We start from the raw sequence: 14,665 nt of genomic DNA, 5'->3' as shown, positions 1-14,665 counted from the left end.
TTAGGCCAGTTTTACCCAACAGAAATCTGACCCATTCCATCAATACACCAACTGAGGAACTAAGAGTTTTGTTTTTATTTTTTTAGCATCTTGAAAGCAAACTATATTATGCAAAGACATAAAATTCAACCCCAACTGTGGGGGAAAAAAAACTGTCAATCCCTCATGGACTGCCTGCTTCTGTCTTTCAGGGGTATCTTACTAAAAGAGACAAAATATTATGGTTACTGACTCTGCCTCAATATATTTAAAAGTAAGAAAGATTCACAGAATGAAGATAAATAAGGTCTTATTTGTGAGATTTAGAAGCAAAAAAAAAAGAATTGTATAAAGTGCTCAATTTAATTTGTGCCTTAAACTATGACATTTATCAGACTAAGCTGAACTTTACAGTAATTAAAGAAGGACCAGGAGCTCACATCTGATTCAGATCAATTAAAAAAAAAGCTAAATTTAAATTCAGATGATTTCCTTACCATCCAGAGAATAGAACCTGTTGGTTGTTCCACTTGTTGAGAACCACTCCATCTAGATTTTACTGTTGCCAAACCAAAGTCTCCTATTTTCACTGTCAAACCTTCATGAAGAAATATATCTTAAAAACCAGTTAAGGAACTCATTTTCAAAAAACAAAACAATTTGAATTGAACTGGACCAGAGTAGTCATCTATAACCCCCCCAACCCCCACCACATATGTCTTCAACAAGTAATTTTGAATAGTAAGGAATTCCCTACCTTACTGAGGAGCCCATTCTGTTGTTTTTGACAACTGGTTTTTGAATGAAATCTCTCAGGAGCCAAGCAAATTAGATTTAACTCCTATTTCTTTCTGTCACTTAGGCTGCTATTTTTAAAGCTAACTCATTTGTTCTGTCTCATTTTAGGCTTATGTTCGTTGTCACTTGTTTTTTTCAGTTGTGTCTGACTTTGGACCCCTTTTGGGGTTTTCTTGGCAAAGATACTGGAGTGGTTTGCTATTTCCTTCTCCAGACCATTTTTTCATTTTACAGTCTTTCATCCTGACTCCAGGCCTGGCACTCAATCCACCTTGCCACCTAGCTATTGTAAACATACACACACACACACACACACACACAAACACAATTTCTACAACTAATGCTATAGCTTAAGTATGAAGTTAATCTGAAGCTCTCAAAAGTGACTCGGGTGGAGGAAAGGCAGGTTATAGTGGGCCTCAGTGGTGGTGGTGTTTTGTCTGATGATTAGGCTATGTAAATTTGACAAGACTCATTATCAGGTTGGCCAAAGAGTATGGAGTTAAAAAACATTTTTTTTTGGCCATACCATCTTCAGAAAATCATGCATGCTAATGTATTAACATTAGCAAAGTGCTTGAACTATGAAATTGGACAAGGAGTACCAATAAAACTACATTCCTTAACTATTTCAAGGTGAGATTTTGCAACACCCTTCCTCACCATACCCTGGACCTACCTACTTCTCTCTCTGCTTCCTTTTTCATCTCACAACAACCCTCCTTGCCCTTCAAGTTTCATCCCCTGAAAAACTCCCTGGGTGATCCAATTTGAGCCTCCATGCCATGATCCAATTTGAGCCTCCATGCCATACTATATATATATATATATATATATATATATATATGGGCCAGGAGAAGACTGATTAGCCAGCCTGCACCTGTGAGCCATTCTTGCTTGTTCATTGTGGCAATGCTACTTATCAGTGGACCATCATGTCTCCTTCATGTGTCTTCCTCGGCCCTGTGGATCCTCTGCTCTCTTGATCCTTTGGAAATGCTACTATGTCACAATTCACAGACATGGCAGAAACATGATCTATCTATGTGATAGGCTTCAGGCTCAATCTGAGTACTGTTATGATTTTCCAATACACACACAATACTCTCCTCGTCTCCATCCAATTTTGGTATCAGCAAAATAAACATCATCTCTATCAGTTCAGGTTATAGTCTGGAAGGGAGGAATTCTTCATTCATCTGGAAGGGAGGAATTCTTCATTCATTTAGCTTTTCCTGGATGAATTTTAGGCCAAACTCTTTTGTTTGTTTGGATTTTTTTTTTTTTAGGTTAGGCCAAACTCTTTTGAGTAGGTCTGGGTTGCATTTAGGAGACTCTGGTTTCCTAGGGCTTGATAGAATTCATATAAGTCATCTGCATAAAAGTACCTAGAGGAGCTAATGTGTCCAACACCAAATGAACCCTCTTTACGGCAGTGGCAAATACCTTTAGAGAATATATGTCTATTTTATGCCTTGCTTCATTCATCCTAATACCACCAAGCTTTCTGTTATATCTTTCAAAGAATCTCATGATCTTAACATATTTACAGGATACACATAAGTGGAAGAAAGTACTTAAGAGTTGCATTTTTGCTTTACCAAATCAAGTGCTTTAAAAAAAGCAGACAATATTCTGTATGCCAAACACTCCAGAGTACAAATGTTGAGTGGGAAGAATTTAACAAAGAAAAATACAATATAGATAACATCATATTTAAAAACTAGGGGCAGCTAGATGGCAGTAGAAAGAGCCCTAGAGTCAGGAGGACTGGAGCTCAAACCCGGCCTCAGACACATCATGATTACCTAGCCATGTGACTTTGGGCAAGTCACTTAACCCCACTACTTCGAAAAAAAAAATAAATGAACCAAACAAAAACTTGTTAAAAGTCTCCCCCGCCCCCTTTTTAAAGTTTTTGCAAGGCAAATGGGGTTAAGTGGCTTGCCTAAGGCCACACGGCTAAGTAATTATGAAGTGTCTGAGGCCGGATTTGAACTCAGGTACTCCTGACTCCAGGGCCAGTGCTCTATCCACTGTGCCACTCAGCCACCCCTAACATAAGGTCTTCAGGGATCCTTATGTCCAGATCAGTGGCCTCATTTTCTTTTTGAATTTGAGCACTAATGAAACTGTGTGAACTAGAACTGTTGGAGACTAGTTTATGAAAATGTACCTGACAAAGATAGTACAAAAAAAATATAAAAAGGCCAGTTAACATTCTTTAAAACCTTTATACCCTGGATAGCCCATAATCCAATCAAAATAGCAATGTAGGAAGGAAAGAGACAGAGGCTTGCAGTAATATCCTGAAGAATGAATAAATAAAAAAACAAAGCAAACAACTACCAAATATGTCAAAGAGAATAAAGACAAAACATGCTAACATTTTTTGGACATGGCTGAAAGAAATTCCTAGAGGAAATCATGTATTTGAAAACTTGCTGGCTCTTATCCATTTTACTATATTTGACTCTCCTTTGAAAATCTACATTCAGAAAATAGAAAAAAGGATTGATGGACAGAATATGCAGTTTTTTTTAAAACTTCATGTATCAAATTAACCCAAAAGAAGCACAAAAGAAAAATTTTGGGAACTGGAAAACAAAAAAGGTTTCTGATAATTTTAAAAACTTAACAAAACTGCTAAACCTTTAGCTTACTAGATTTAGAAAAGTAAAATTATCAAAATAAAAAATTAAGACTGAATTAACAGAAAAAAAATTATCAAGGTCCATTACACAAACTTTTATGCTAAGAAAACCAGAAGTTTAAGGGAAATAATTACTTGCAGAAATAAGAAAAATACTCAAATCAAAAGACTATGATACAGAGAGATGTCAAGCCATTTCAGAAAGTGAAAAAAAAGCATGAATTTGAATCTTATCAGTAATTCTAACAAACATGTTAAAGAACAATTAGTAGCTCTGTGACAAATTATTCTGAATAAGTGAGAAAGAAAAGTTTAAAAAATTATTTTCATGAGTAAAATATGCTAATACCTAAACCAGAAGGAAAAAATACAACCAAAAAAAGGGGGGGGAACTTTATATCAACTATATCCAATAAATCTGTAACTATCCAAGCTAAATAGGTAACTTTAACCCAAATATATGACCAAAAGTCTCTCCCCAAAAGGTAACTGGTCAAAACCCATGAGCAAACTTCTCAAAAAAAATTTCAATAAATCAATAACCAAATAAAAGATTGTTTTAAATCACTGATAAAGAAAATGCAAATGGAGACATCCATTTCACATCCAGAAAATTGGCAAAAATGGGAAAAGGTGGAACAATGTAAAGGTGAAGTGAAATATAGTAACAGGCTGGTTATGAGCTATGAATCAGTCCATTCATTCTGGAAAAGCTATTGGAATTAGGATTTAAAAGTGATAAAAAACTTACATGCCCTTTAATCCAGAGACCATACTGCTAGAAATATACCCTAGGGAAGTAAAATTCAGAAAGACCCTTATATATACCAAAATCTTTAAACGGCACTTTTGTGTTACCAAAGAACTTAAGCCATGAACTAATACAGAATGAAGTAAACAAAACCATGAAAATAAATGCACAATGACAACAACAGAAATGGAAAGAACAACAAAATGGATCTGAAAGCTTTACAATGATTAGCAATTGATCTTGAACTCAAAGAAAAAATGAGAAAATGTGCCTCTTAACTGTTACTGGAGATCTAGGGATGGAGAGATTCAAAGCTGTAGAGTGGTTCATATGTTATCAAGCCTGCTTGATGTATCAGCTTATTATGCTGAGTTGTCTTTTTAAACAAAGAAAAGGCTCACTAGGTAGAATGAAGTGATACTATATTCAGAAATTAATGTGATATAAAAACAAAAAGCAATAAAAATTTTAAAAATACACCTATGAATCCCATAAAAACATCTGAAAAAGAGAAAAAATATATACCTATTCCTTTCTCATTTTCAAAGATACCATCAAGAAGTGGGTATAATTAAAATTAAAATTCTTTTTTTCAATTATTAAGGATTTCCCCTCCTCCCTCAAGCAAAAAATAAAGCCTTAACCAAAAAAAAGTCAAGCAAAGAAAAAAATCCCATTAGTTATATCTAAAAATGTATTTTTTTTCTGTATTTCAGCCTATCATTTGTCAAAATCATGGGTTATCAGTGTTCTTGTTATGTTCTGCTCATTTCCTTCTCTATTAGTCCATACAAGTATTTATACCTGGGTTTCTCTGAAACTTCATTACTTTATCATATGTCACAGGAACACATGAGATTAGGCAGCTTCACTCTAGTAATGTATAATTCCAAAATGTAAAAGATACCGGTTTAAAACCAGAAGTAACTTACCCAGTAAAATTCAGCATAATGTTATAGGGAGAAAAATTGATCTTAAACAAAACAGAACACCTCTAAGCATTCGTTCATGAAAAACCAAAAGCATAGACACCTCTAAGCATTCGTTCATGAAGGACCAAAAGCATAGGAGTCAAAAGAAATATAAAAAGGTAAACACCAGTGAACAAGAAGAAAAAAACCACACAAGATGACTTGTTTACACTCTAATAGAGGGAGATGATATTAGGACCCCTCAGAACCCTAATGTCAATAAATGGAGTTAAATAAAACCAAAAGGTTTGGGCATGGCAACTAAGTTTTTTTTTTTTTAATGTTGAAAACTAACTTTATTTTTTTTTGGAATTATAAAGATTTAATTTATTTTGAGTTTTACAATATTTCCCCTAATCTTACTTCCCTTTCCCATCTCCCACAGAAGGCAATTTGCCACTCTTTATATTGTTTCCATTACACACTGATCCAAATTGAGTGTGATGAGATAGAAATCTTATCCTTAAGGAAGAAACATAGGAGATAGCAAGATCAGACAATAAGATATCAATTTTTTCCCCTAAATTAAAGGTAAAAGTCCTTGATTTTTTGTTCAAACTCCATAGCAACTAAGTTCTAAAAAAATCAACTTCCATTGTAAAATGAAAGGAATAACAGACTAGACTAAATGTATACTGACCTTAAGCTATATTTTGAAAATTGCTATTTTTAATTGGATACATGATGCCATCTTTCTTTTTCCTTATTATAAGTTTCTTCAAAAAGTAGAAAATATTAAAGGTTAAAAATTCCTTGAACTATTCAGGGCTTACATTATTTGTATATTCAAAGGGTATCTTAGAAATCAAGGTTAATTTTATTGGACAGGTCTATTTTAGGCCTAACTTTTAAGGGCTCCCAAAGCAATTTCCTTGAAGTCCTTCAGATTCTTCATGGAGCAAAAGAATTTGCCCCTAACTCCTGAGCCTCTCTTCCTTTGGTTTCCCAAAATACTTCCAATTCTTTTCTCAAACATGTTCATTCTATTATTTGCTCGATTTTATGTAATAATGTTCATTTTACTTGTACAAAATCATATTCTGGATAATGAATCCTATGTTCCAACCAAACAAAGCAGATACATGTCTGCTAAAATTGTACATGAATGTTATACATATTAGTGTACTATAACTGATAACCACAGAGAAGCAGAAGACTTAAAGATAAGTTATATGGGGTGGCTAGGGGGCTGGACCTGAAGTCAGGAAGACTTACCTACAAATGGTATGACTCTGGGCACCTGTTTGCCTTGGTTTCCTCATTTGTAAAATGGGGTTAACAGAACCTACCTGCCATGATTGTGGTGAGGATGAGATAATAATAGTACACAGTGCTATATCAAAAGCTATTATTATTATTATTATTATTATTATTATTATTATTTTATTACAAACACAGATATACCAGATGAAGTGAGCAGATCTAGGCAAACAATACACACAATTACAGTAATGTCATAGAAATTGAATACTATAAATGAGAATAACTAAGCTTGGCCTTAAAGAGAAAGGAGAAGCAATTTTCCCTTGCTCCTTTGCAGAAGGAGGGACACCTAATGTGAAACATTACAAATGATGTGTTGGGACTTTTTTTGATAGGGTGTTTAATTTTGCAAAACTTGTTTCCCCTCTTTATAAGGGGATATTCAAGGAATACATTGGGAAATTTAAAACAACATACGAGTAACAATTCATTTTTAAAAATTAAAATGATAAAGATTAGCCACAGATATCACTTGATTCTTTGTGGAAATAGGGAACTGTAAGTGGGGAAGATACAGGACTTGGGATTTATTGGTGGTTATTTTTTGGTTTTTAATAAGGTAGTTCTCTGGAACTATATATTGGAAACTGTAGGTGATTTAAACACGCAAAGCAACAATAAAAATACACATTTAAAAATTAAAAGCTACCATGATGAAAAACTGATGTTTTGTGTGCTAATTCTAAAGCAGGTAGGGAGACAAATGCCCAGCCTTATACCATAGAGTCATGCCTCAGTCCTGTCTGAAGATGATTTCTAGTTCCATGGAGAACTGACAAAGTATACTTGGATCTTCTTAAAGTATATAATTAAAGGATACTGTTTGATTTCATGTCTCTGTGTATGATGTTCTTTGCATGTAAATAACTGTAAAAAGGAAAAAAAAAGCTTGTAAAAATATGTTCATCCTACATGGCATAGAATTGGATTTCCAGATTACCACAGAAAGCAAAAACTCCAAAGAGCAAATTTTATCATTAAAATAACTTTACAAGGAGGTCTTTATGAGTCTTCGATAACCCAAATCAATTTACTTAGTGTTAGTGACCTCCCCATCTTGCATCAAATAGTGTAACAGTTCTAGGGTAAATAACTGGTCAGCACAAGCAAGGTCACTGAAATTTTAAGCTAGGCAGGGAAAGACAATTAGATCACCAAAGGACCTGAAAGGTCATTTAGACAAATCTATTCCTTTAAAGAGGTTGTCTAGGCAGGATTAAGTCACTATACTGTCCAAAGTCAATGGATATTTCTATTTACTTGGTCAGGATATTTTTTATTGCATAATGGACATTGAAAAGAATCTCAAAACCAAAGTCTCACCACTACGATTTCTCTAAATAAAAACAAGCAATAAAAATACAGAGCTTACTTTGACTTCATTATAGAAAGTCCCATAATCCTAGGATGTTCACAGTTCTAGAACTTCAAGGGACATCAAAGACAAATTAATCCAATCCCTCATTTTAAGAATGAGAAAACTGGTGGTGCAGTGGATAGAGCACTGGCCCTGGAGTCAGGAGGACCTGAGTCCAATACGGCCTCAGACACTTAATAACTGCCTAGCTATGTGACCTTGGGGCAAGTCACTTAACCCCATTGCCTTAAAATTAAAAAAAAAAACTTTTTTTATGAGAAAACTGAAGCCCAAGGAAGGTCAGTGTTTCTATGGAGAGCCAATCAAACATACATTTCTGCCTCAATACTTGATCTATTCTAAATATAACCCCAATGGATTTTTCTCTTCTAGTTTGGAGCTTCTCTGCCTTCCTAATGTATATTTCCATACCTTAGAAATGCCCAAAGTTTTTGATCTTTCCAGTCAAAATGATCATTGTAGTCAGCCGTGATCAAAGCATAACTAAACCTGCTCTTGGGATTGAGCCAGGAAAGGGGAGCAGGAAAGCAGAGAGGCTCAGCTTAGAATCAGGATTGCATCCAGGTTCCAAAGCCTATGAGCCACTGGGCAAATTTCTCAGCTCTTCTGAGCAATCTGTTGTCCACAGGGTTGTCACAAAGAGGACATACTCTGAGAATGAACTACAGAACTAAAAGCTTCTCATTACTGACCACAGGGGCCAAAGAAAAGCCAACAGCCTTCCTCAACAGTGACAAGTCGGGAGCACTGGGCTTCCCAAAAGTTCAGAGTGTTGTTTGTTGGAGTCTCGGTGTCAGCCAGTGTTAGAATGAGGCACTCAGGGTGGGCAAGACAGCTGGAAAACACATTAGTCACAGGGGTGATGTTATCTCTGAAGAGGTTTCATTTGCTATAATTTATTTTAACCATGAGGCTGTTTTCAGTTTATTCACACAAAATTCTTGGATACATATTTTATTTATACATATTACATGTAATGTATAAGCAAATTCTTAACATTAACACCTTTTAAATGTCTGTTCAAAACCAACTAATCTTTACCATATTAAAGTACTTACTCCATTCCTTGTGCTGTCTGCCGGGCAATATCAATAAGCTGGAACATTTGAAATTTGGTCTCCTGGACATGGAGGTGTTTATAAAGACTGCTCCCCTCGCACCACTGTGTCACAATTGCTAGGTTATCTTTAGTCATGTAGCCCATGAACAACAGAATATTAACATGCCTGGTTTTTCTGAAGAAAAAATATAAAGAAAAAAATTCCCATTATCCTTAGAAAGTTAACATCAAAACAATGGAGATTATTGACAGACTTGAGGGAATTAATTCAATATCAAAGTGGTCAAGGTATTGTGATCTAATCAGAAAACTTCAACCTGAAAATCATCTCTACTTAATGACTTTATGAACTTGAGCAAACCAGTGAGGTTCTCTGGGCTTCTCATTCCCGATGTGTATAATGAGAGCTCAATCATTTCAGCTTTACCATAAGGGGCACAAGGGATTGAGGAATAAAAACAACACAGGCCTTGCCCCCAAGGCCCTTCTACTCTTGCTGGATTGTGCAGATCACAGTGGGGCCTATGTGGGAGAGCAGAGGCAGGGCAGTATGGGGGGGCCAGGCTGGGACCTCAGAGGTCACTAGGGCTTGGACTACTGTAAGGGAGCACTTTGTACTCCTTAAGACGATTAACCGGGGAACATTGTCACAGGGTGAATCATTCACATTTGGCAAAAGGGTCTCTGAAACGAGACGACAGAACTTCTCTGCTCACCTTAAGACGGCCACTTCGTTTCTGAAGGCCTGAAACTGTTCTGGGGTTGGATCAATGACTTTTAATATCTTCACAGCCACATCTCCTGCAAATTAACTTAAAGTCAACACGACAAAAAAGGAATGCTTTTTACTTCATGTTGTCATCCATATGACTGGGCAGGGAGCTGCCATCTAAGGAGGTGGTCACAACATCGCAGGCTCAGCTACCAAGGGTTTTTGTAAGTGATTTTTTAAAGACTCCTTATGATTTTGTTGCTCTCCTTCCTCAACAAGCACCCATGGCACTTTCTACTAGCTCCAAGAACCATTATGAAATTCCTGTTTGTCACTGAAAGCCTTTCATCACTTTGCTCCCATCCAATGACACTTTGCTCCCCTTTACACACCTTTGTAGGGAATCGTTCTCCTTCCACTCCCTCCCTCTTGTAGGTGCCTCCCTCAATAGAATGCAATGTTCTTGAGGGCAGAGGCTGGGCTTTTGTTGGCAAGTCTCACAGTGCCTCTTAAGATGCCCTTATCATTTTCTATAGTCCACTCCCCTGAAACCTTCCTTAATTCCCTATCACCCCTCCTTGACTGAGATCCCAGAGCATTCTACTGATTTAGTGCTTAGTACACACTGCTCATATTATATGATTTGGGACCTTGAGGAGGAGCTGGATCCTATTTCCCCTACTATTATTAACTTCACATAGGGCTGGTTCCATGGTAAGTCATCTACAGTCATTCACCATGTACTTAAAATTAAAAGTACAAGGATGGTTCTTTGTGGATGAACTGGGATGGGGGGAAGAGGGAAGCCTTTAGAAAACTTTTAAGGCCTTTTAGGCCATGGGAACTCTTGTGTTTGAAGAAGCCAACATCTTACATTCCATTTGAGGTAGCAAAGTTTTATGTCTAAAGAATTTCTGCATTGAAAATACCCAAATTCTCCTAAAAAAGGAATTCTTCCTTAAAAATAATAAGAAAAGTAGTAGCAACTGTTTTTTTACCAATGGTTCCAAATAAAATTCTGTAAAATTTACAGAATTTGCAAACTCATAATTCAAAGTCTTATGAAATGAATCTGAGTCAACCAGTCAGTAAATTTGTCCTGAATGCCTATAATGGACAAGATCTTGTTCTTGAAGCTGCTCTTCTCTTATTTCCATAGCTCAAGGAAGAAGAATGAAACTGGCATAAGAAACAGTTAATTATTTCAGACATATCAAGTACTTGAAGAATCACTGGGTTGCTACAAATGTCTACTGTTTATCTTGGGATCTAACTCAATTTTAAAAAATTCAATTCTATTTTTATTTTAGTTTCAAATTCTCTCCTGCTCACACTGAGAAGGCAAGAAAAACATCTCTATTAGTGTATGGGATTACTAGAATATCCATGGGCATGGAGTCAGATGGGCACTGGAGGCCTGTCTCTCTTTTGTACTGGCTGTGTACCCCAAAACAAGTCTTCATTTCTTTGAGCCGGTTCACTTTCCTAGAAAATAGGGCCAATAACTACTCTTCTGCCTACTACTCCAGGATTCTTGTAAAGAAAAGAGGTGTATGTGAACAAATGTGAGGGGTTATTTTACTTAAGAGTAAAAACTACGGCAGTAAGAGTAAAACTGAACAAGAATTTTTCCTCTTTAATGTATCATTAAAGTCATAAAATCTTCCCTTCCATAAAAATGCTATTTCCAAAAATGCTTCCCTGTGGCCAACATGACTTTGGGCTAAGACAGCAAGCAAAGACCCTGGTAGATCCTACCACCTGAAAAGGCCTCAAGTATCAGCTCTGTCTCTGAAGAGCAGTAACATGAAGGCAGCCAAACCTGTTCACTGCCAGAATGGAGCCCCTTTGTGATCTGTCTTTCGGAGAAGGATTGGAGGGTAACACAATTCATAAAGTGTAGCAAGATTTAAAGCTGCTGGCCAAAGGAGCTATGGTAGGCCTGTGAAATCACACATCCTGGTAGTCTTGTCCAAGGTAAAATTTCCTAGCACTCCAAGGAGGTCTCTTTATTCTCAAAACAAATTAATATGCTAAAATCCATCATACTAGCCATTGTCCTCCATAATTACCCTGTATTCTTAGCATCATCCTCTGAAGTTGTACTAAATATTCACTTCAGCATGATTTAGCAGAAGCCATATTTGTGCTTTTGTCTTCAAAATATAGCAAATTAAATGGATTTTAAAAAAGTTGTGTGAGATAGTTCATAAAAAAGTTAATTACTCATTATGAAAACTGAACTTTGAACCGCTAGATTCAAAACTTACACTGGACCATCTATTACTCCTATTACTGCAATCTAACATTATACAAATTAGTTATAATTTCTTACTATTGATCATCCAACTATTTTTATCTTGTGATAAACTTAAACTTATATTTTATATTCTATCTTTGAGGCTCATGATTACAATTGGAATTTGAAATTTAAATTTAAATTCAAATTATAGATGAACATTTCACTTCTCTGGAATAGGTGGCATGAAGGTACTTTTCCAAATAAGTGAGTTTCCATTTTAGGAACAAAACTTACTTTAATTTTTTGGATATTTATCTGAAATGTATTACACGTATCCTTGCATTCTTATGTATAATATATTGAAGAGGGTATATCCTTTTGGTAATGACTTATGGCCATCACTATGAACAAAAATTCTCATAAGTAAAACATTTCTAAGCTCAGGTAAAGTTTGAAAATTGCATCCTCTCCATCTGTCAATTAGAGGTAATAAACCATGTAATTTAACAATGCAAAATAAACTTATCTGCCACTGATGTCAGAACTTCAAGACTTTGGAAATATGAACACTTATGAAAGGATGGTTGTTTTGTAAATTTCTTTTTGCTTTTTTTTTTGTTTTTGCAAGGCAATGGGGTTAAGTGACTTGCCCAAGGTCACACAGCTAGGTAATTATTAAGTGTCTGAGGTCAAATTTGAACTCAGATCCTCCTGACTTCAGGGCTGGTACTCTATCCACTGCACCACCTAGCTGCCCCCCAAGGATGGTTGATTTTTAATGTCCCAGTCCTAACTCTCCCATCCAGATGCTCATGGAGGTTGGTTACTGCCTATTTCACCTTTTCTTAGGAAAGGTAACTACAGTGTAAAAACCTATATTTGACACAGAATTTTGGGCTTGACCTTTCTTGGAACATATTCCCACATTCTAAAAATATGTTTCAAAGTAATGAAATCTTAAATAAACAGCTTAGTTCATACTCACCATGCCATTTACCCTTGTACACTGTCCCAAATGAACCTGACCCTATTCTGGTTGATAGCATGACTTCACTGGCTTCTATTTCCCAGTAATAACTCGAATCTCTCTGTCCACGTGGCCTCTGGAACAAGTAAACATGTTAGAACAGAACATGGGAAAATAAATGACCACCAGCACAGGTCTTGTTTCTGAACAAAAGTATGTGAAAACAAGTGATGTCAAAAACCTGAGACTCAAGTCTCTCCCCAGCATGCATAATAAAAATCTTCAGATTTAGCTGGAGACTTTGTCTTTGAGAGTTTGTGCTCAGGAACCTGTCCTTCTCCCTTCCTACCAAAACTCCAGACCCTGACCTTGAACAGGGAGATTTCCCCTTGCCTTTCCTGGGTATCTCCCCTTCTACCTCCATACTGCCCGATTTCTACCCCCTCCCCTCCTTGGAGACTAGGATCATTTGGGTGGCAGACACATAGGGAGCACTTCACTATTTTGGAACACTAAATCAAGCTGACCACACTCACAATTTTATTTTTCTCTTGTGTGCCGGATCCTGGGGCTCTTTCTCTGTGAGCTGGCATAGGGGTTTTGGACTGAGACCAGCCAGTTGGACTCAGGTTGTTTGGACTGCTGGACAGAGCTGAAGGTGAGGCTTAACACAAAAAGACAAAGGCAATCAAGATACACATGAGTCCACAGGAAATACAGAGTGAATAAAAGAAAGCAGGGGTACTGTTTGTTATATGATGACATACAAGTACCTGATTCACTGTGACTTCGAATTGCATCCTAAAACAGAAAAGAAAAATTGATCAGCTTTTGCTCTAGAATGGACTATAGTGGGAAAGGATAGGAAAATTGCAAAGTGGATCATGAAATAGCTAAAATTCAGAAATTATAAAACATAATCTGAGTGATTTTCTTTTGACTAGAGTAAAATATAAATGACCAACACATCCTGCAAGAATTTTACTCCAAAGAATAACATGGTAGGTTTATATTCATTTTCTATTTATTGAAACCATCCCCAATTTCCCCCCAATTAAAGACGGCTGAAATGTTAGCCAAATGAAATGGCCTTGTCAAGATGATCTTGATTTTCTTTTCCATCCTAATTTTGCTGGGTTCTGGGAAATAGGGATCACAATGCTAAGCCATTAGTGACTATTCTAACTCCATGTAAGCATTTAGTGAGTTCAAATGTAAGTTTGGAAGTGGACATGAGAGAAGTGACTTGGCCCTGGCCAAAGAGAGGCAGAGTCCAACCTAGAAAACAGGTCTCCTGACATCTAGCCCAGTCCTCTTCCATCTGTACCAGACAACACTCCCTACCAGAATGCCATCTTAAATTAAAAAATCTCATGGAGTGGCTTTGTATACTATGGAACTCTATCTAGACTTTCTCTTGAAGGCTTGCTTCTGTGACTAGTACTCAGTACTAATTAACAGGAAACTTAATTTCCAGGATAAGACAAGTTTCATTTTCTTCTCTTTCTCACATAAAAATGACTTCATTTTTTCCTTGCAAATACCATTGCTGTTAACAAAACATTTCTATTTTATATGTGTAACCACAGTAGTAAGTATTTATAAAACATATATAAAATACTTTAAATTACTCATAATTTTGGCAAGGAAAAAATTAAACAACAGCAAATAAGTATCTTTATTCAACTCTAACACTAAAACCAAAGATGTTTTTATATTCTTGGGTTCCTCAAGCCCCCTTAGCAAACTGCTTCTTGAGATATCCTGAGATTTGAATTCTGTTCCAAACAGTCTTAGACCTATTACCTGCTTCCTGCTTTTCTAACACTGACCCACTATAAAACCAATCCCATAATTTTAATTAACTAAAGCCATGTCACAATACAAACTA

General features: G+C 36.2%; 1 protein-coding gene across 5 annotated transcripts in view; it reads right to left on the bottom strand.

Moving 5' to 3' along the window:
* Positions 1 to 14,665, bottom strand: part of RAF1 (Raf-1 proto-oncogene, serine/threonine kinase) — a 106,969-nt gene that overhangs the window by 3,150 nt on the left and 89,154 nt on the right. For all 5 annotated transcript variants that reach the window (XM_074198534.1, XM_074198533.1, XM_074198531.1 and 2 more), the window contains 7 exons: positions 13,548 to 13,575; positions 13,311 to 13,438; positions 12,793 to 12,910; positions 9,570 to 9,654; positions 8,852 to 9,028; positions 7,236 to 7,282; positions 477 to 595 (listed from right to left, as the gene is read on the bottom strand). In XM_074198534.1, coding sequence (XP_074054635.1) covers positions 477 to 595; positions 7,236 to 7,282; positions 8,852 to 9,028; positions 9,570 to 9,654; positions 12,793 to 12,910; positions 13,311 to 13,438; positions 13,548 to 13,575 — 702 coding nt within the window. The remainder of the gene's footprint in view (positions 1 to 476; positions 596 to 7,235; positions 7,283 to 8,851; positions 9,029 to 9,569; positions 9,655 to 12,792; positions 12,911 to 13,310; positions 13,439 to 13,547; positions 13,576 to 14,665) is intronic.

This window comes from Macrotis lagotis, chromosome 8, assembly GCF_037893015.1.
Source record: "Macrotis lagotis isolate mMagLag1 chromosome 8, bilby.v1.9.chrom.fasta, whole genome shotgun sequence".
In the NCBI taxonomy this organism is placed as follows: Eukaryota; Metazoa; Chordata; class Mammalia; order Peramelemorphia; family Peramelidae; genus Macrotis; species Macrotis lagotis.
This window is presented reverse-complemented; position numbering and strand designations above follow the sequence as displayed.